General features: G+C 38.4%; 1 protein-coding gene across 3 annotated transcripts in view; it reads left to right on the forward strand.

The window, feature by feature from the left end:
• LOC125463329 (protocadherin Fat 4-like) overlaps positions 1-21,969 on the forward strand; it is a 110,586-nt gene that overhangs the window by 13,658 nt on the left and 74,959 nt on the right. For all 3 annotated transcript variants that reach the window (XR_009447241.1, XM_059654792.1, XM_059654793.1), the window contains exons 9-18: positions 3,631-3,719; positions 6,684-6,791; positions 6,925-7,034; positions 7,131-7,276; positions 13,441-13,629; positions 14,904-14,992; positions 15,959-16,066; positions 16,199-16,308; positions 16,409-16,554; positions 20,158-20,346. Coding sequence is in view for 2 of the 3 variants with exons in the window: in XM_059654792.1 (XP_059510775.1) it covers positions 3,631-3,719; positions 6,684-6,791; positions 6,925-7,034; positions 7,131-7,276; positions 13,441-13,629; positions 14,904-14,992; positions 15,959-16,066; positions 16,199-16,308; positions 16,409-16,554; positions 20,158-20,346 (1,284 nt within the window). In the remaining variant the exon portion in view is untranslated. The remainder of the gene's footprint in view (positions 1-3,630; positions 3,720-6,683; positions 6,792-6,924; positions 7,035-7,130; positions 7,277-13,440; positions 13,630-14,903; positions 14,993-15,958; positions 16,067-16,198; positions 16,309-16,408; positions 16,555-20,157; positions 20,347-21,969) is intronic.

Genomic DNA, 21,969 nt, shown 5'->3' on the forward strand with positions numbered 1-21,969 from the left:
ATTCATCCATACAGGCATTGCTAGCTGGGCCAGCATTTATTGACCCTCCCTAGATTCCTTTGAGACAGTGGCGGTTCGCTGCTTTCTTGAACCACTGTAGTCCTTTTGATGTAGTTAGACCAACAATGCTGTTATAGAGGCGATTCAAGGACTTTGATTCAGTGACACTAAATGAACAGCGATATATTTCCAAGTCAGGATGGTGTGTTGCTTGAAAGCAAATGTGTAGATAGAGATATTCCCATATATCTTCTTCCCTTGTCCTTCGAGATGAAAATGGTCAAGGATTTCAAACATACTATTTAAGGAGCCTTAAGGAAATTCTGCATTGCGTTTTATAGATGGTAAACATTGCTATTATTGAGTATTGGTGGTGGAGCGTGTGAACGTTTGTGGATGTGGTGCCAATCAAGCAGGCTGCTTTCTCCTGAATGGTGTCAAGGTTTTTGAGTGTTGATGAAGCTGCACCCATCCAGGCAAGTGGGGAATATTCCATTACACTCCTGACTTGTGCCTTGTAGATGATGGACAGACTTTGGGAAATCTGGGAGGGAATTACTCGCTGGAGGATTCCTAGTCTCTGATCTGTTCCCATATCCATTGTGTTTATATGGACAGCCCGGTTCAGCTTGCCCTACACATCATCCATTTTAAAACCAGGTGAAGCTGGTAGCTGTGTTCATTCTGTAATGAATATTTGGCAAATAGATACTACAGCTTCATCTTCATTCAAAGTGATCTGATCTTTACAAAAGGACAATGGTTTCTTGAACATAGGGCCTTGCCAGGTATTGGAGTTAAGTTTGCAACATTTAATTTGTTTTTACTTGTTTGAGATAGCTGCATCCATTATAAAACCTAAATTTTCCTGGGGAATTCTATAATCAGCCATATGACAGAACTTTAACCAACAGCCTGTGGTAAAAATATGAAACCCAGCAAAATCCCACATACTTGCGCCTCTTTTTAGTTTAAGGATGCATATTTTAGGGATGCTTAAGTAAACTGTTTCTGAAAGTTGTGCCAGTGATTATAATTTTTGAATGAATAGGTTTTCTGCAATTCTGTGTATCATTTTCAATGTTGTGGGGCCAATTTCAAATGCTTTGGGAAAACTGGAAATGAAAGGGAAGTAGGAGATAGCAGATCCAGCAGAGTACATGCATGTGTGCTGTGGTTTCTGGATCAAGGAGAACAGGAGGTTTTCTCCCGATCTCCCCAAAACCTCGGGGAAATTTTCTACCAATCTCTCCTGCCCTGCATAACCTTGAAACCCATCTATATTACCTCTCTCAGCTTTGACCTTTCCTGTCTTCTCTCCTCACCTCCACCATCCAAAGCTTCAAGCTCCCACCAACCGTGGACATAGTGAGTTTTGAGAAGATTTGTAGCTCAGGTTGAGGTTCTGGATGTGAGTTTGCTCACTGAGCTGGAAGGTTAGTTTTCAGACGTTTCATCACCATTCTAGGTAACATCATCAATGAGCCTCCGATGAAGCGCTGGTGTTATGTCCCGCTTTCTATTTATCTGTTTAGGTTTCCTTGGGTTGGTGATGTCATTTCCTGTGTTGGTGATGCCATTTCCTGTTCTTTTTCTCAGGGGATGGTAGATTGGCTCCAAATCAATGTATTTATTGATGGAGTTCTGGTTGGAATGCCATGCTTCTAGGAATTCTCGTGCATGTCTCTGTTTGGCTTGTTCTAGGATGGATGTGTTGTCCCAATTAAAGTGGTGTCCTTCCTCATCCGTATGTAAGGATACGAGTGATAGTGGGTCATGTCGTTTTGTGGCTAGTTGATGTTCATGTATCCTGGTGGCTAGCTTCCTGCCAGTTTGTCCAATGTAGTGTTTGTCACAGTTCTTGCAAGTTATTTTTTAGATGACGTTCGTTTTACTTGTTGTCTTTATCGGGTCTTTTAAGTTCATGAGCTGCTGTTTTAGTGTGTTGGTGGGTTTGTGGGCTACCCTGATGCCAAGAGGTCCGAATAGTCTGGCAGTCATTTCGGAAATGTCTTTGATATAGGGGAGAGTGGTTATGGCTTCTGGGCCCATTTTGTCTGTTTGTTTGGGTTTGTTGCTGAGGATTCGGCGGACTGTGTTCATAGGGTACCCATTCTTTTTGAATACGCTGTATAGGTGATTTTCTTCTGCTCTTCGTAGTTCCTCTGTGCTGCAGTGTGTGGTGGCTCGTTGGAATAATGTTCTAATGCAGCTTCGTTTGTGGGTGTTGGGATGGTTGCTCCTGTAGTTCAGTCAATGTTCGACAAACAGTCAAGGGGGCACTTCAAACCAGCGTCTACAGGAAAACAACACATACGGACCAAATACTGAACTACAGGAGCAACCATCCCAACACCCACAAACAAAGCTGCATTAGAACATTATTCCAACGAGCCACCACACACTGCAGCACAGAGGAACCACGCAGAGCAGAAGAAAATCACCTATACAGCATATTCAAAAAGAACGAGTACCCAATGAACACAGTCCGCCGATTCCTCAGCAACAAACCCAAACAAACAGACAAAACAGGCTCAGAAACCATAACCACTCTCCCCTACATCAAAGACATTTCTGAAATGGCTGCCAGACTACTCGGACCTCATGGCATAAAGTTCGCCCACAAACCCACCAACACACTAAAACAGCAGCTCATGAACTTAAAAGACCCTATACAGACAACAAACAAAACAAACGTCATCTACAAAATACCTTGCAAGAACTGTGACAAACACTACATTGGACAAACTGGCAGAAAGCTAGCCACCAGGATACATGAACATCAACTAGCCACAAAACAACATGACCCACTATCACTCGTATCCTTACATATGGATGAGGAAGGACACCACTTTAATTGGGACAACACATCCATCCTAGGACAAGCCAAACAGAGACATGCACGAGAATTCCTAGAAGCATGGCATTCTAACCGGAACTCCATCAACAAACACATTGATTTGGAGCCAATCTACCATCCTCTGAGAAAAAGAACAGGAAATGACATCACCAATGCAGGAAATGACATCACCAACCCAAGGAAACCTAAACAGATAAATAGAAAGCGGGACATAACACCAGTGCCTCGTCGGAGGCTCACTGATGATGTTACCTAGAATGGTGACGAAACGTCTGAAAACTAACCCTCCAGCTCAGCGAGCAAACTCACATCCAGAACCCTGAACATTTCTAGTTTCCAGGGACTGTTGCTGGACATCCATGGTTACAGCCCGCTGTCACCTTTAACAACCAGAGCTGACCAGTGTTTAGAAATAAACACACTAAAACTTGGCTTCTCAAACCAATTCTCACAGAAGCCATCGCCTTTTGATTTTGAGAAAAATGTACTTAGGCCATAAAATTGTTTGTGCTCAGTCATTGAAACAAGTACAACACATTGACTTGTTTCATAATGATTTTTAAAAATTCTTTCCTGGAACTGGTGTTTTGGTGACAAGGAATTTGTGATCTAAATTTAGGTCACCTCAATGTCAATGGTAAAGGGACAATTTTCACAAATTACTGAAATATTTCATCACTGGCCCATCTCAATCATAAACTATTGTACGGCCATTAACACCCTCATTTGTACACTAATATAATATAATAATCATATTTCCTTTGGCACAGGACCATCTGTCACCGTTCTGGAGACTATTGCTAGTGGTACCTTTGTCTATAAATTAACTGCATCTGATCCTGACGGAGATACTTTGCAAGTAAGTCATTACCAATGAATCAGCATTTCTGGCTTGGATAAACTTAAGGCATGTAATCAAAGTTTTCACTTCAGGTTAACTATTTTAGCCCTTGTGACAATTGCATGTAAATGTAGGGAATTGCAGGATAGTGAGAGGTGGTCCAATAATTACAGAGCATCCAGCCTATGTGCTTCTTGTAGCCATGGTGATGATACGATTGATCCAAATCCCAGTCCGGATATGTTGAGCATTTGGTAGTTAACATAGCTGCTTGCTCCTCCTCTTTTTGGAGATATCTATTGTCTGCACTCTTATCCTACTCATTCTCTTCCCCTCTTTTCTGCTTTCCTTCCTGCCTCTATTCAAACATCTCTAATATGCTGGCTCCATGTCTTTATCATCCTCTTCGCCTGTCCTCTTCCTCATTTACCATCTTAATCTTCTCCATAAGACCATAACCCTAACCTTATCGCAGGAGCAGAAATTAGACCATCCAACCCATCGAGTCGACTCTGCCATTCAATCATGGCTAATAATTTTCTCAACCCCATACTCCTGCTTTCTCCCCATCACCCTCGATCTCCTTTACAACCAAGAACCTATCAACTCTGTCTTAAATATACTCAATGATCTGGCCTCCACAGCCTTCTGTGATAGTGAATTCCATAGATTCACCACTCTCTGGCTGAAGAAGTTTCTCCTTTTCTCCATTCTAAAAGGTCTTCCCTTTACTCTAAGGCTGTACCCTTGAGTCCTACGCTCTCCTACCAATGGAAACATCTTCCCGACATCCACTCTGTCCAGCAGTTTTTTTTAAAGCTTCATTTAGATCCCCCTCATCTTTCTAAACTCCATCAAGTAAAGACCCAGGCTCCTCAAACATTCTTCATATTATAAGCTTTTCATTCCTGGGACCATTCTCATGAACCTCTTCTGAACCAGTTCCAGGACCAGTACCTCTTTCTTGTGATATGGAGTCCAAAACTGCACACAATACTCCAAATGTGGTCTGACCAGAGCCTCAGAAGTACACCCCTGTTTTTATATTCAAGTCCTCCCAAAATAAATGCCAAAGTTACATTTTCCTTCCAATCTACTGACTTAGTCAGCAAGTTTACCTTCAGAGAATCTCGGGCTAGAACTCCCAAGTCTCTTTGCACTTCAGACTTCTGAATTTTCTCCCCATTTAGAAAATAGTCCATGCTGCTATTCTTCTCAACAAAGTGCATGACCTCACATTTTCCCATGTTGTACTCCATCTGCCAGTTCTTTACACACTCTGCTAACCTGTCCAAATCCTTCCGCAGCCTCCCCACGTCCTCAATACTACTTTTCCCTCCACCTATCTTTGTATCATCTGCAAATGTAGCCAGAATGCCCTCAGTTCCTTCATCCAGATCATTTTTCCTTCTCTCATTCTCATTTTTAGGCTCTGAAATCCAGTCTTACTTGATTCATAGAGTCAGGTTTTGACTAAGTATCTCACTGTTGTTGGTATAAAAGTGTTTAGATAATATTCAGCAATGTATTAAGTTATTGAAACAAGGACAACAAAAATTACACTCGGACAGGAATATTGACCTTCAGTTGGCTGGAGTGCTTCACTAATTTGTTTTCTTATTTCTGCACACACAACTATTGAAAAGTAAGCCTTTTTACCCCTTTCCAAACCACAACCTATAATAAGATCAGAGATATTTATGAATTGTGATTGGTTAATGCATTGCATAAACAGATTCTTAATTGGATAGGTGATGTATGCACATTGAATGAACAGTTCATGGTGAGTCTTTGATTGGCTAGGCCATGCATACCCAATTTCAGATTCCTTTCCTTTTAAAGAAAACAATCTGTTAAACATAACATGCCATTACCTACTGCTTGATCTTTTAAGAGATCATTCACTGGCAGTGTTGTATTAGTTCATTGCATTTTTACCTGTCATTTCATAAAATTTTAAAGATTACCGCTGGGATAAATAAACATTTTATGATACCTCTTTTGTCTGTTTAGATTATAGGTTGTATACTATCTTGTCTTTGTGTTTGATACTCTGACCTCACTATCTCAGTTTGGAATTTACATTTCATTAAGTATGAATGTTTCTTCTCAAAATTACTACAAATTAAAACAAAGCTGACGTATAACACAGTTCTTGTATTTTCTATACTCCTCCTTTCCCACTGAAACAAAATTCTAGCCTCCCTTTATTGATGATGCCAGAGAATTCTGGTAAAGATTCAATGAGTCAGGAGAATGTGAGCTCATTCAACCTTGAGGGTTGAAAATAATTGAAATGTAGCTCTGTGAAATCCCATGGTGCAATTCTTTGTCAGACGAGGTTAAGCAGAGTCACATGATATTAAAGAAGTAAAGTCTACTTTGGTAACAGTAAGGCTGAATAAAGTCAGGTTAATGAACAAATATATTTTGATTGTGTGACTATGTGTAAACTAATCATGAAACATCAATGTCTGACTAATCCCAAACTATCATCAATCCTATTTTCCCACAGTTCTCTATCCTTCACACTATCTTGACCTTATCTGCTTCTTTCTTCCCCTTCTCTCCCCTTTCACCTCCAATTTTCTTTAACATTCAGGTTTTCCTCCATAATGTCACCTTGTCTCAAGTCTCTTATTACTCTCTCAACAACTCCTCTGAATTTGTTCTGCTCTCCTAACGTTGTCAAATCTCCAGTTATTTCCCATGCACTAATCTTGTTGAATCTAAACAATGCACAAGGTTATGCATTCTCCAAACAATAGCAGCTACAGTAGATCATCACTTCTGAATTTCTTACTTGAGATTTAGTAGGCCACTCACAGTTAAATACATCCAATTCTACATTTGGAATAAGCTTTAATTCATGCTCCTTCTGTTTGATTGCAACAAGTAAAAATTGCAACTGATAAGTTTACCTCACCAAAAGAATTAAATATTAGCTGATGGGAATATAACTTCTTGTTTCTTTCTCCCAAGTATTCTTTTCTGCCGAGCTCCTCCACCAATACCACCACACGATTTAACCTGGGCAATTCGGGTCAAATTACCACAGCATCTGCTTTGGATTTTGAAAATGGCGACATGGTATGAAATATAATTTTTATTACTGAGTAATGAAAATATCTTCCGCACAGATACTTTAATCCATTCAATGTACAGACCTGTGACATAGATCTCATTAATTGATTTACTCCTGAGTTTGGTGCTTTACCTTTAGCTTTTCTACGCTGTGGTATCTATTAATGACACTGGATCTCCAAGCCTCGCTTGTACAGGCACAGTAACTATCACAATTACTGATGTAAATGATGAAGTTCCCACTATCAGGTATGTTAAACATTATTACCATGTTGACAAGATCAGTTCTTGTTTGCACTGATGGTTTTTTGATTTGCTAAATAAGAATACATCTCATGTTTGCAGCCCCTGTCCATCAAGTACATTAACGCCTTATGAAGAAATGACTGCTGGGACAACGCTGATCACTTTATCTGCTTCAGATGGTGATAGCAATGATAGCCTGACCTTCAGCTTTGCAGTATATGAGCCTTCCTTTCAGATTAATCAAGGTTGGTCTTATAATTGTTGTACTGAGTATAAAGAGCAATGAACCATTTATCCAGGAACCAATTGTAAATGTAAGTGTTCCACTGATGAACATTCATGGCTGCACTGGAGAGTCCTTGATGCTTTATTCTGACAACATCCTAGGAAGTCTTAACGTAATGAATTAGAATTAAAGAAAGAGATTAAACTTTCACAAGCTTAAAGTGAGTTTATTCCAAATATCTGGGAACCAAAAGAGAAGCTGAAAAACAAAATGTGCACAAGCATAAAATATTTAAAATTAATGTAATGTTGTTTTGGAAAATCACCCACATTTGTGAAAGAGAAAATTTGAATCAATGATGAAATGTCAACTGATGCAACATGAAAGCATATTTCTAGTTAGTAACATGTTGAGGTACTGGTGATGTTATAGAGGCATTTGAGAAGATTAAAGCAAAGTGCTGATTGACAAATTGTAGTTTCCATATAGGCTCTGGCAATGAAGAGTGGGCTATTTATATTATTCTGTGGGTTGGAGCTGAAGAAGTAGATGTATTTAGCATAAGGGAATTCTTTGAAGAAAACAACAGAAATCTAGCCAAATGTCTATAATTCAGTTCCCATCTCCAGCTAAAATAAAATCTTTAGATCCATCATTATGAATTTCTAGGCCTCAGACAGGAATTGGTCGAGCTTATTGGTAACTTCATATCAGGACTGAAAATTACATTCAGAAAATTTGAGTTTAAGGCTAAGAATCCAAGTTAGTTGTTCTCTATGAGGCACAAAAAGTGTAAATCTGAAAGGACAAGTTTATGATTTTCACAAGCTGTAAACAGATCCAGAAGATGTGAAACCACATGCAGATAGATGACAATATTGACTACTCAGCAGTTAGCCTGTAATGAAGGCTCGAAGCAGTGAAACAGCGCCAATGACATATACACCATGCAGAGAGAAAGATATGCAGGAGCTATGAACAATGGCATGAATTCATAGATTGAAGGAAATGTCTCACATATAGGTCAAACGGCAAAATTTATGAAAAGGCCAATCATTGGGAAAACATATGCATGAATGTGGAAGAAGGTTGTTGATGAGTTTCTAGAGGTAGGTCAATAGAGTGAATAGTGGAAAATAAATCATAACCTAAAAGATGCTCATAACTTTGAATAGGTATGGGAGCATGGAAAATCTGGATACAACAGTTTATAGAAAAGAAATTTATGCAACTTTTCTGATCAGAAGAAGGTAAGAAATAAGCCATAATGATAAATCTGAAGGAGATGGGTGGTTCTAGAGCACAGAGTAACAACATCCCACTCATACTGTACTAGGAGATCTTACCTGAAAATTTAGAAGAAAATGGTTATCCAGGGAAAGGTGTTCTAAAACTGAAGGATTTCATGCCGACAGCATATGGGAACTTAGATTGAACAACTAAGAACATTCTAAATCAGGGGAACACAAAGAAAAAAAAGGTAACTATATGTTCCACATCACTGAAACAGATGGTTTCTATATTGAGCTTGAATAGTTGTGAAGAGCTGCAGATTATTTCAGTGAACCAAGAGGTGAAGAAGACAGTACTAAAGATTAAACAGAATACACTTATTGAGAAGTATCTTCCCAACAGATGCAAAATGATTTGATGCAAATCCACTGGTTGGATGCTTTGAAGACTGTGTATTAATCAACATTGACCCAGTGATGAAATCAATCCTGCACCCGCCAAGTAAAGTCTCAATAGATCAAAAAGGAAAGATTGAAAAAGATCTCCAAGAGATGGAAGAAGCTAGGGTATTGCAGAGTCACAAAGCCTCAAAGCCTACACATTGGGCAAATTCAATCACGGCGAGAGAGAATCCAAACAGAGAGCCAAGAATTTGCCTGAATCCCAAAAATCTAAACCAAGTCAGAAAGCAGGGTCATTACCCTATTTCAACATTGGAAGAGATCGCAACAGCACAGGCAGGGGATAAAGGTTTTCAGCAAGTCTGTTACTTGCAATGGCTAGTAGAATGTAACATTAGATGATGAATCTTCATTGTTGATATCGTTCAACACACTCTGAATAATTCAAATTCCTACATCTACCTTTTGGGCTTTAAATGATCCAGGATGCAGTCCAACAGAAAAATGGACAAGTCATAAAAGGGATGCATAGCAGCAGTCAGTATAACAGGTGATTTCTAGACACAAGATGTGGATGGAAAAGATCATGACAGCCAATTACATGAAGTCTTGATGGAAACATCTACAACAAGAATCTGAGATCAAGTCAAATACTGACAATTGTTTTATGAAAGTGATGAAGTGCAAGTTGTTCGGAATAGAATACACACTTGACAGAGTTCTGAAAGAATTGTGGCTATTTCTAGGATGGACGCTTGGGTACAAAAAAAATTGAGACATTCCTTGACTCCTGTTATACAAAAAGTATCAGGACACAAAGCAAACATGCAGGAGCTTTGAGAAAAGATTTACAATATCAATCATTAGAGTTATACGACAGGAATTTCATAAAACTAAAAATGATAAGCTATAAGGCGACAAGTCTGCCATACTACTGTTATGACAGTGACCTATTTAATGATTTTTGTGGACTTGAGTATGAAAGATTATGGAGGTCCAAGGGCTTTTTTAAGAGGTCGATTGAAGGACTTTGTTTTTAAACAAGGCATTTCTTCAAAACATCATGGTTTCAGTAAATTTTTCATCTTCGTTGTTTGACTTTATTTTGGGAAAATCATCTGATGTTTTAATGATTAAATTTTGTGGCTGTTCTGCTTGAATAGTGTTTTGCAGTGTGGAGATTTTTTTAATTTCAGATAAGGTAACTTGCTGAAAGAAAGTAACTGCTCAGTTTGTTGTTCCTGTTTCAGGAGCACCTTTGTGGCGAATGCAGCCCAAAATCTGATTATTTTCTTAAAGACTTCTTGATATGTTTCATGAGAAAACTGCATCTGCCAAGATTCAAGGCACAATGGGCTTTATGGGTAATGTCCATCTACACAAGCCAGATTGCCAGACTGATTGTTACCTGAACATTGCACACCATTTCTTTTTTAGCCTTTAAACATTGAAGCGCAGAAGCATCCCATAATTGGATTGGAGAAATACCCTGAGGGTTCATAGAGGCTTGCATACATCAGATGCCAATCATGATGTGTGTACAGTTAGTGTCCCTGCTGGGTGCCTTGAGATATTGGTGACTGGTGCCCAACATGGAGACTCTTCAGAGCAAACAGTCAGCTGCACCTATTCTGATTTCCATATCAAGTTTTCTTAACAACAAGCTTGTTTAGTGAGTTTGATAAGATAGAAAGTTGAATATTAATGAGGCAATTCAGGGCATCAATAAAGCATTTAACAAGTAATGATACCTCTTAATTGGCACCTCACTGCTTCCTAGCGAGAATCTTGTCATGCAGCATTATGAAAAAAGGTAGAGACACTCCCAGTGTTGAAACATGCTTTGTCAGACTACTTGTCAGTTTCTACCACACCTCTCTCCATAGCATGTTAGTCAGAACCTTTAAGATCCTGCCTACGGTGTCTATAACTAATATATGCCAGGGATGAAACACGGGACAGAAAGAGGATATGATAGTTACTAAACACACACCATGGAATGTTGTGGGAGTTGATTTATTCACAAAATTAAGAATAGTGTCTCTTAGTCACAAACAACTATTCAAAGTTCTTTTTATCTAGAAGATAAAAGACTTGAGAGCAACAATAATTGTCTCAGCCGTATGAGTTTATTTGCCAAGCAAGAGTTTCCCAGAAGATTAATATGTGACAATGGAACCCAGTTTACATTCAGCAAATTTTAGGAATTCACTGAACAAGACCATCACCTTTGGAGACAAAGGTTTATAGAATGACATGTCCAAATTGCCAAAAGAGTCCTTGTGAAATGCTCATGCAAGGAAGACACAAGACTTGGCGTGTCTTGCCTTACTGTCACTCCAATTCATATCTCTCGAGGCTAACATGAAATCACCTGTTGAATGAAAACAAATATCAGACTATTGTATGCATCTTCCAAGTGACTTGGAGAAATTGAGACAAAAATTCACTGAAGACAGGAATGAAGAAGTTAGCACTTCAAACTTGCTAAATCACCATTTGAGCTGTTGTAAGAGCAATATGCACAGTTACAGGTTTCAATCATAGAAACCTGGATCTCAGCAAATTTTGTTGCTGAAGCTGAAGATCCAAAGTAATACATAATTAAGACAAAAACCAAGAAGGAAATGAGAAGAAACAATAAAGTTCACATCTAACCTACACATGAGGTGGAAAACAAGAAAAGACTATCAACAAAGCGCAGGAAACATCACTGTCCATGGTCACAATATTAACAACAGAAAGCATGCCTCCTGCAACACTAGGAGGAACACACATACATCACCTAATACAGCATGCCTAAACATCACTGAGAACAGTGAATACCAAATCTCCAAGATGGAAGACCAGTATCTTACCACACAAACAATTCCATGAATGATACCTTCAGAGGAGAATATAGAATACGTGCTAACAGGACTATGAACAGGATTTGTTTATTTTGAAGCAAAAGTTAATTGTTGAACTTAATCTTAGAAAAGTAAATAACTGGAACAGCCTTAGTGGGAGTGAGTATTATGTTTTAAAGGAAGAAGGATATTTTATATTGGTGAATAGTCTTTTAAGAGTGAGGGGCTAATTAACCAGGTACCGAATGTCTGTGTGTTTGTTTCCAGTGGGCAACATTCATGGTTGCACTTGAGAGTCGGCTGTTGTGTAATCCAATACCAGCTTTTGGTAGGCATCTACCAAGTATGGAAATTTACAATTTAACAAAGTGATCTAATCTTTCCAATTCAATTCAGTGTGTGATATTTTTAATATCTAGAATTCAAAAGACAACAGAACACATAACAGTAGGAACACAATGTTCTCGTCTGCACTCTAATGTCTGCCTCAGTAATTGGATTTGTGGTTCTGACGTTTTCTCATACTAATTTTTGGTATTTGTATGTATCTAATTTTTCTTTTTGTCTATCAGGATATAGTTTCTGTAAATCTAACTCATTATGAGAACTGTTTTAATTCCTGTGTTCTCATATGTTATTTCAGTGCGATATGAACTATTTTTGTGTTTTTTTCCACTTTGATTTGCTTTTCTGTATTGCAATATATATTATTAATATCTTGTAATTATTTGTTTACCACTACTTGGCCGTTTTATATGTTGGTTTCTGTTCTTTTGAACTGTTATGTGATGGTGAGTGATCCAGATTAATATGTTAGTTACATGCTGCACAACACAAACTTTAATGGACAGCTCCACAGAAAAGCATGTCAGAGCAATAATAACGTAAAACATGGAAGTTCAAGCTATGGAAGTCAGATGTATTTGTTTTCATGAGAGAGATTTATAAGGAGCAATGCATTTCACTTTCATGTTTGAGAAGTAAATAGTTAATAGCTAAATGGTTAATCACTAACTGTTGGCCTTGCTATTAATACATTGCAGTTAATGTTTAAAACGGATGTGATAAAAATGGGGCATAATGCTGACTTTACTAATGCTTTTCCAAAGATAATGGTTGAGGATATTATGGAAGACATTACTACAGTTGTTGCTGTAGTTTTAGCCATTGCTTTTTTTTCCAACTTGGGCGAATATATGCAGAGCTGAAAGAAATGTATCGGTATTTCGTCTTTACTAAACACATCTGTTAATATGTAAAGAATTAACCAATAGACAGTCGGTTGTGATATACATGATTGCACAAGAACAGAACTATCTCGTGTTAAAAGAAAATTGTACAATAGCGGCACCATTTAAACAAATTGGGCCAGAATCTTGTTACAGCCAAGGAAAGTTGGCATTCTACAATAGCTGTCTAAATTCTTCAGTCACAATACAGCCAATTCGCATGGAAGAAACACATATAATAGCAGAAGCAACTGTAATTTTGATAGTGAAAATGGGTACTTCTTTGAATGGCATTTACATTCCTATTCCATGGTAGACTTTACTCCTCCCGCACTATCTATCCATTGCTCTTTAGTGCTCATTGATTAGATCTATTAGCAGTTTCAAACTACAAAATGATAATGTCTAGTGATAAAGTATTATTTGCTTGAGCCATATTTCAGTTAAATAGATGACTCTTTTGTCTTTCAGTTGGAAACACTGCAATAATCAGCAATACGTTAACACTGGACTACGACAATGTATCTGCTGCTACATTCTATACATTATATGTGGTAATTACAGACCTGGGAGGTAACCAAGCAATATGCAACCTGAATGTTTCATTGATTCCAGTCAATGAAGATCCGATATGTGATGCTGTATTTATTGCAGGGACAGGTGAAGATATTTCAATTATTAACCTTGTCCTAAATTGGATTGCAATTGCGAAAAAAATTCTCCTCTCGTAACAAATTCCTTTAACTCAATGTCACTTCTCATTCACCAATTGTCAAATTACAAAGCAAGTAGATCTTTTCCATTTGTGATGTGGTAATGTGGCAGCCATTTTTACACATATCAGGTCAAAAAGTGTAAAAAATCTGCCCCTTTGGAGCAAATGTAGTCTCTCCCTTGGTATGTTGCTACATAGGTAGAGTTCTATCCAATTAAAACTATGAGTCATCCTCAAAAGCAACTAGGAAAGGACAATACACTGCCCTGGCTTGGAATGCCCACACCCTAAAATGACCTGCTGGTGTCTATGAGGAAGAGTCCTTATAGAAAGTAGTACCAGCAAGCTAAGACAAAAAAAACAAATTAAATATTTCAGCAATGATTGGTACTCAAAAAGAACTTGAGTCACAGATATATTTGAAAGGCTCTCATATTAATGATCCAATACAGTGCCATTTCGTGGGAGTGCGCAATAACAAATTAAACATTAATGACTGTATGGTCCTATGGATCAGTATATCTGCAAACAAAAAGGCAGAGTAGAGTGCCTGGCAGAGCAGGTAATTGGTTTATCGGCATGGTTCACAGGCCCGAAAGAGCAGGAGCTCTTCCCCTTGGGCTTCCAGCAAATTTGTTGGTTCAAACTCTCCTTCTCCCTTCACAGCTGCTCCAACCTCTGACAAACTACACCAGCCTCTTCATATCCATGTTAAGAGCCATGCACTATCAGTACCAACTGCCAGCTGCTATTCCCTACAGTTCTCTGTGATGTGTGGCACTGGTGTTCATGAACAGCAGTTGATCAGTCTACAAAATTCATAGCAACAAAATAATGCAGGTGCTAAAACTCTGAAGTGGAAGCAAACTCTGAACCTGCCATGTATTTCTAGCACTTTTTGTTTTTACTTCAAAATGATGTACAGCTCTTCACCTTCCCCAACAAAATTATGGATTTCATGATTGACATTAGTTATTTAATTATTGAAAAGAAGTACAATTGCGCATCATATTTTCAACTTTCCATATTCACAGCAATTACAATACAATTACTTTTTATATGTCAGGATTAATGCTGACACCAAAGTGAAATACAGCACTTAAACTTCTGAAACTTCATTAATGTTTCTGAAATATGAACTAATTGATTTTCAATGCTACGGTACTCTACACACCAATAAAACACTGTTTACATGAAACAAATTTTTCCTTTGGTGCAGGACCATCTGTCACTATTGCAGAGACTGTTTCTATTGGCGCTTCTATCTATAAGTTAACTGCATCAGATCCTGATGGAAATACATTGGAAGTAAGTTTGTTTTTCTGTGAAACAACATTTCTGACCTTGATTACATTTAATACATGCAAGCAATATTTTCACCCTATGTTAGAATAATTCTAGCTCTTGTAACAATTGCATGTGTACGGTGGGTTTTGCAGGGAATTGCAGAATATTGTCAAGTAACAGCTGAAACAGTGATGAGATATCTAGGTCCCTGCCTTCTTCAAAGGCACAGTGTTCACATAGTTGATTCAATTTACAATCTGGTTAATCTATTCCTAAACAGTTACTGGTGGAGTTTTGTCTATCAGAGGAGCTGAGTCCACTTTTGCTTTTGGAGTTGATGAATCTCTGTGCACTCTTCTTCCCAATCCTCCTCCTTCCCTCTCCCTTATGGATCCATTGCCAGTTGCCTGTTTCCATTTTCTTTATTCTCCATCAGCTTCCTTCCCATTCCTCAGCTTAAACTTTTCATTTCATTCTTCATTCTCCTTCCCTCATTATTCCCTATCTCACTCACTGCGGACCTCCTCACATCAACGCCTTCCATCTTCCTGATTGAACAGTATTCACTTTCTTACTGACCACCTCATTCACAGTATTCCTTTACTCATCCCTTTACTCTTTCCCCCCTTCTCTCCCTTTCATCTCTCCCCCCTGGCTTCACCACTCTAACTCCTTTTCCCTCATTCTCTCAGTTCGTGCTTTTGCCAGTTACCTCCCATACATAAACTTGCTAAACTAAAACAGAGCATAAGGTCTTGGTTCTCCCTGTACATTTGTATATTAGCATTAACATCACTTTGGAGGTTATTATAAAATATCCAAGTCAGGGACTCTGATATATGGATCAAATCTGAACCCAGAAGAAATGACGTTCAAATTCCTTTTATTCCATTGCAACAAATTATAACACAAACATGAAAAAAGTGAGGCTTATCTCAAGCTTTGATTATTGGACTGACAAAAATATAATATTTCTCTTTTTCTAAGTATTCTTTCCTGCCAAGCTCCTCCACCAATACCACCGCACTATTTAGCCTGGACAACTTGGGTCTAATTACCACAGCATCTGCTTTGGATTTTGAAAATGGTCACATGGTATGAAATATAATTTTATTATTGATTAGTAAGAGTATCTTCAGCACATATGCCTTATTCCTCTCAATGTACAGACCTGTGACATCGATCTTATTAATTGATTTAATCCTGAGTTTTGTTCTTTGCCTTTAGCTTTTCTACGCTGTGGTATCTATTAATGACACTGGATCTCCAAGCCTCGCTTGTACAGGCACAGTAACTATCACAATTACTGATGTAAATGATGAAGTTCCCATCATCAGGTACGTTAAACATTATAACCGTGTTGACAAGTCAAAGCTAGTTTGCGTTTGCACTGATCGTTCTTTGTTTAGTAAATAGGAATATTTTGCACCTTTTCAGCCCCTGTCCATCAAGTACCTTAACCCCTTCCGAAGAAATGACTGCTGGGACAACACTGATCACTTTATCTGCCTCAGATGGTGATAACAATGATAGCCTGACTTTCAGCTTTGCAGTAAATGAGCCTTCCTTTCAGATTTCCCAAGGTAGGAGCACAATTGCCTATGGCAAATTACACAGGGCATTGTCACCATGAGATTTTGTGCTTTTGTGTTATTTTGGTGTCAATATTTTTCTCCATTTTCCTCCTGGATCATAGGTGCTGCCATTTATTATGATTTAATGCCTGTTTTCTCACATTCGTTTCTTTACTTGGATCCGGGAATACCATGTCCACTTAAAAAAAATCTTGAGGCTTATGTATCTACACAATCTGCTTTTCTGTCAACTGGGTTGTGAAAATCTAGCTAATAAAATGTGAGGCTGGATGAACACAGCAGGCCAAGCAGCATCTCAGGAGCACAAAAGCTGACGTTTCGGGCCTAGACCCTTCATCAGAGAGGGGGATGGGGGGAGGGAACTGGAATAAATAGGGAGAGAGGGGGAGGCGGACCGAAGATGGAGAGTAAAGAAGCAATGGGAGAGAGATTCCACCAACCTCAGGGAATCTCTCTCCCATTGCTTCTTTACTCTCCATCTTCGGTCCGCTTCCCCCTCTCTCCCTATTTATTCCAGTTCCCTCTCCCCATCCCCCTCTCTGATGAAGAGTCTAGGCCCGAAACGTCAGCTTTTGTGCTCCTGAGATGCTGCTTGGCCTGCTGTGTTCATCCAGCCTCACATTTTATTATCTTGGAATTCTCCAGCATCTGCAGTTCCCATTATCTGTGAAAATCTAGCTCAGGGTTTCTGTGGAGTATAAAATTGTAATATTCATTCTATGAAGTCTTCAGTTCTAGGTTATAAAGGTCAGCATAGATTGAGAAAAGCCATAAAATATCAGGTGAGCTCACTTAGCTGCAGAATGATGTTTGCACTCCATGCTATATTAACAGTTAGGAGAGAGATTGAAATTTTGTTTTAATCAACCTGCTCAGAGATTTTATTACACTCCTCTGAAGCAGGTAGGACTTGTACCTGGATCTCCTGGCTCAGAGATAAGTTCACCACCAATGCACCACAAAAGATGCAATGTCTTGTTTTGAAAGCTAGAAATAAACGTTAAGCATCTGCTAAAAAAAAAATTTCATCAGATCAAAGATGAAATTGTGAATGATGGATAATTAATAAAATGTTGATTTGGGGATAATCCAATGTCATCATGGAGATGACGGATCTCAGTAAGGCTCTCCACATTCTATTTATCTTGATATTTGCTGACAGCTGATTTTAATTATGGTTTGGTCCACATGTGGTTTGCAGTTCACGGAGAGAAAATTAAGAAAAAATAATTGACAATTAGACAGACTTATCCTGTTAAAATCATTATTACATTAGCTTCATTGTGTGATAGGCAAGTGAAACTTAATCTCATTCTGAATCTTGAAGAACAAATGCTGAAGATTTCTTGGTTTAAATCAAGTGGAGGAATCTAAACAATGCCTCTGTTGGTATTCACTTCAATGGCAGATAATTTTGTGTAGTTACTGGGATCTAAAATTGCCATATAGATCTGTGTATATGTTTACTGTATGAAAAGTTTTAAACTTCACGAGGCTTTAAAAGGATACGGGGAGTTGTGGTTCAGAAGGAACAAGACCATTTGGTATTCCTGGACAATCCTTTCTAGTTACAGTTGAAGCAGTTAGAAAGAACACAAGCTGATTGGCTCAATGGAAGTGCTCCAAGCAGCAAATTGTTGTGAAAGTCTATTAACACCTTTTGTGGTTGATGGAGAATTGTAATTATTAATTATGAGTTAAAAGGAACTCATATTCAGGAGTAACAGGAAGGAAGAAACAGACAGATACAGGAAGGCAGCAGCAAACAGTACAAGCCCAGTGAGACAAAGAGAAATAAAGATTGCAGAAAGTGTGAAGAGTATAGCCCCAGCAGCAAAGGTGGCTGGAAATTCCAGCTATTAAGGTGGACTGTAAAATTAAGCATGATTTTTCTTAAAGTTCTGGAGAAGATTGTTAAGTGAATATACCAAAGGGGCAGCCTGAGTGTCCAAGAAAATCTAGAAATTCTGAAACTCATAGGAGAGATAGAGCAATGTGCATTGAACTTCTGCATTATCTCATACCTCATCTGACAAGATATTAAATATAGATAACAAGGCGTAGAGCTCAATGAACACAGCAGGCAATGCAACATCAGAGGAGCAAGAAAGCTGGCATTTTGGGTCTGGACCCTTCTTCAGAAAAACTTCTCCATACCTTGTTATCTCAGATTATCCAGCATCTGCAGTTCCTGCTACCTCTGAGGATATTAAGAAATTCTCTTTCCGTTATGTGATAATTTAGCCTTTGAGTTAGTGAATTGTCCTTTTTACAAGAATTGCAACTCCATAAAATAATTCTTGAGTTTAATATTAAACCCAAAAAATAAATACCAATAGTATCAGCATGCCATATCTGAAAAAGAAACTAACCAGCAGAGTACCTTGGAGATTTTGGTAAACTAACAAGAACAAGGATTGAGACCTTCACATTCAGGAGATGGTAAATGAAATCTTTGTCTCTGAGAATAGCTGTAGGGAAGGACAATTCTCTAGGGGGCTGTGACTTATGGACAAAAAATGGTCCCTATAGAAGTTAGTAGTTTTAATATCATTGTATTTTTTGAGGACATTTTTGACCCAAGTAGAAAGTAAATCCGGTGCATCATAAGTACAGGATTAATCTATATTGTTACCTTAATAATATTTGTTCTCTTTCTTTGTATACAATATTTTGTTTTGTTTAAAAAGTGAAATTTTGCTCTGTTGGCTGAAACGAGGTGCTACAATTTCATTTTTAAATATTTACAGTCACGAACTGGAATGTAACAAAAATGACGTGGTTACCTCACAAATCTCTTTCAATGGGAACTCTGCATACACCACAATATAACTTCCCTCAATTTGAGTTTTTTTTTTAGTTTTCTTTATTTATTGTTTGCATGCACTGCTTTTTTATTGCATTTTTGTGTTTGCTAATGCACGTTAGTACCGAGGACAGCTGATTGTCACTATTTTTATAATTTAATGTTCGGCTCTGTTACTTTGCTCACGAATGAGTAAGAGATGAAACCTGACTGATTGATTATGAGATGTTACACGTTTCAAAGCAAAAACCTTTATCAGGTGTGACCACCTATGAACAATTACAAGCCATTAGAAGGGGAACTTTAACTGCTTTCCCTGGATTGGCAAGTGTGTTCACTTTGCCAACAATAAACAGTACCTCTTTAATAAATAACACTGCATTTCCCTGTGATAATGGGAACTGCAGATGCTGGAGAATCCAAGATAATAAAGTGTGAAGCTGGATGAACACAGCAGGCCAAGCAGCATCTCAGGAGCACAAAAGCTGACGTTGTGGGCCTAGACCCTTCATCAGAGAGCTCTCTGATGAAGGGCCTAGGCCCGAAACGTCAGCTTTTGTGCTCCTGAGATGCTGCTTGGCCTGCTGTGTTCATCCAGCTCTACACTTTATTATCCTGCATTTCTCTGTTAAGCTTTATTCTCCCCTGCACATTGTTCTGTACTGTTCATCGCTTCAGGCCATGGCTGTCAGCAATTTCAAACCCTCATGCAATACTGTCTGGCAAGGAAATATTGGACATCTGTGATATATTTAGGAAAAATAAATGTTTATTTTATCTTTCAGTCAGAAACACTGCAATAATCAGCAATACATTACCACTGGACTACGACAATGTGTCTGCAGTTACATTCTATACATTAAATGTGGTGGTTACAGACCTGGGAGGTAACCAAGCAATATGTAACCTGAATGTTTCATTGATTCCGGTCAATGAAGGTCCGATATGTGATGCTGTGTTTACAGCAGGGACAGGTGAAGATATTTAGATTATGAATCTGTATTGAAGCATTTGCAATGGAATAGATTTCTCTTGCTTTACAAATCCTATCAACTCCTGTTTTAATTCATGAGTCAGTTATCATTGCATTTTAATCTCTCACTGGGGATGTGGTGATGTGGCAATTATTTTTGCACACAGCACCAGTAGGTAGAACACAGTGAAAAATCTGCCACATTGGAATACATGGTATATTTGTTGCAGTCATTATGCTATGTCGATATTTTGCTCGAGTCTTGCCAAATCAAAGCATTATTCAGTCATGTTGAAAAGGCTGGGACATGAGAAAAATGTTGGCAATATCTGAGGGTACATTTGGGAGTTAATTACCTTCTGCAATTATCTGCACTCAAAGAAACTCAGGTCTCAGGCCAGACTGCAAAATTTTCATGCTGGTTATCCAGCTGAGTGCCATTTTCCTGGGAACATGAAATAATAAATTTAATGATTGCCTGTCTGATGCCCTAGGGCTCAGAAAGACTGACAGCCGCCAGGAACATGGAACAAACAGCTAAGTCAATTTCAAGCATTGACTGACGGCAAAATATAGGCCCTGTCCACCCAGCTACAATTTGTTTTTCAGGGCAATCCCCTAGTGGTGCCAGCTGAAGCTATCTGCCGAGGCTCTCTCAAGCTGATGCCTGGTCCTCTGGCATCCTCATCTAATACTTAGTTTTTCAAAGAGATTTTTATGGAGATCGTAAATTTACCAGTAACCAGGAATGAAAAGAAAAGTAACAACATAAAAACTTTAGCTCTCAGTGAGTATATAAACATTGGGATTCCTACAGATCCATGACCATATTGACAACCCATAGAGCCCAAGCTATTTGCACAAGCTGAAACAGGGCACATCAAAGCTATCTTGCAGGGTAATGGTTACCTGATCAGATCATTTCTCACTAAATATTGTGCGAACTCATGAACAGGAGTAACTAAGACATCTCATTAATCCAAACAACCAATGAAACTAACCATTTCTCACACCAGTAAGCAATAACAAGACGAGTGACATTTACCACGAACATGATTGTTGCTGTCAAACCAAAAACACAGTCTGCCTGTCACACAAATGAAGAACATGGGATGTGAAATTGTATGCTGGTATAATGCCAGGCACATAGGTAACACTTCCAAAGCACTGCTAGATGAATTAGGTAGAATATTATTTGAGTTCTTCATAATACCCCAACAGCCTGTGCTTGCAAGATTTGAAACATGGCCAACACTGGATGTGATTCCATATTTGGAACATCATTTCTGCTAATAGTCCTGAATGAGCTAGGAATTATGCTGATGACAAATTTAAGATTGTCAGTTAAACTTACAGTGTGGCACAGTTGTGTACATTGAGGTTATTCCTAATAATACGCAGGCTCCTGTTCAATGCAGAGGACAAGCTATGTACACAAATTTTGCCTGTTTTAGCTTAACAACCAATGTCTGGTTCATTTATCAGGGCAACACAAAGGACAATCATAGTCAACCTGTCTGGTTTAAATTTTAAATAAAGTTTGGCAGTTAACTGTAAGTCATCAACATTCTTGTGCATACTCCATGGCAATGTCTCTATCAGAGTCTACTTGCCAACCAATTAG

The sequence above is a fragment of the Stegostoma tigrinum genome, chromosome 25 (genome assembly GCF_030684315.1).
Source record: "Stegostoma tigrinum isolate sSteTig4 chromosome 25, sSteTig4.hap1, whole genome shotgun sequence".
Classification (NCBI taxonomy): domain Eukaryota; kingdom Metazoa; phylum Chordata; class Chondrichthyes; order Orectolobiformes; family Stegostomatidae; genus Stegostoma; species Stegostoma tigrinum.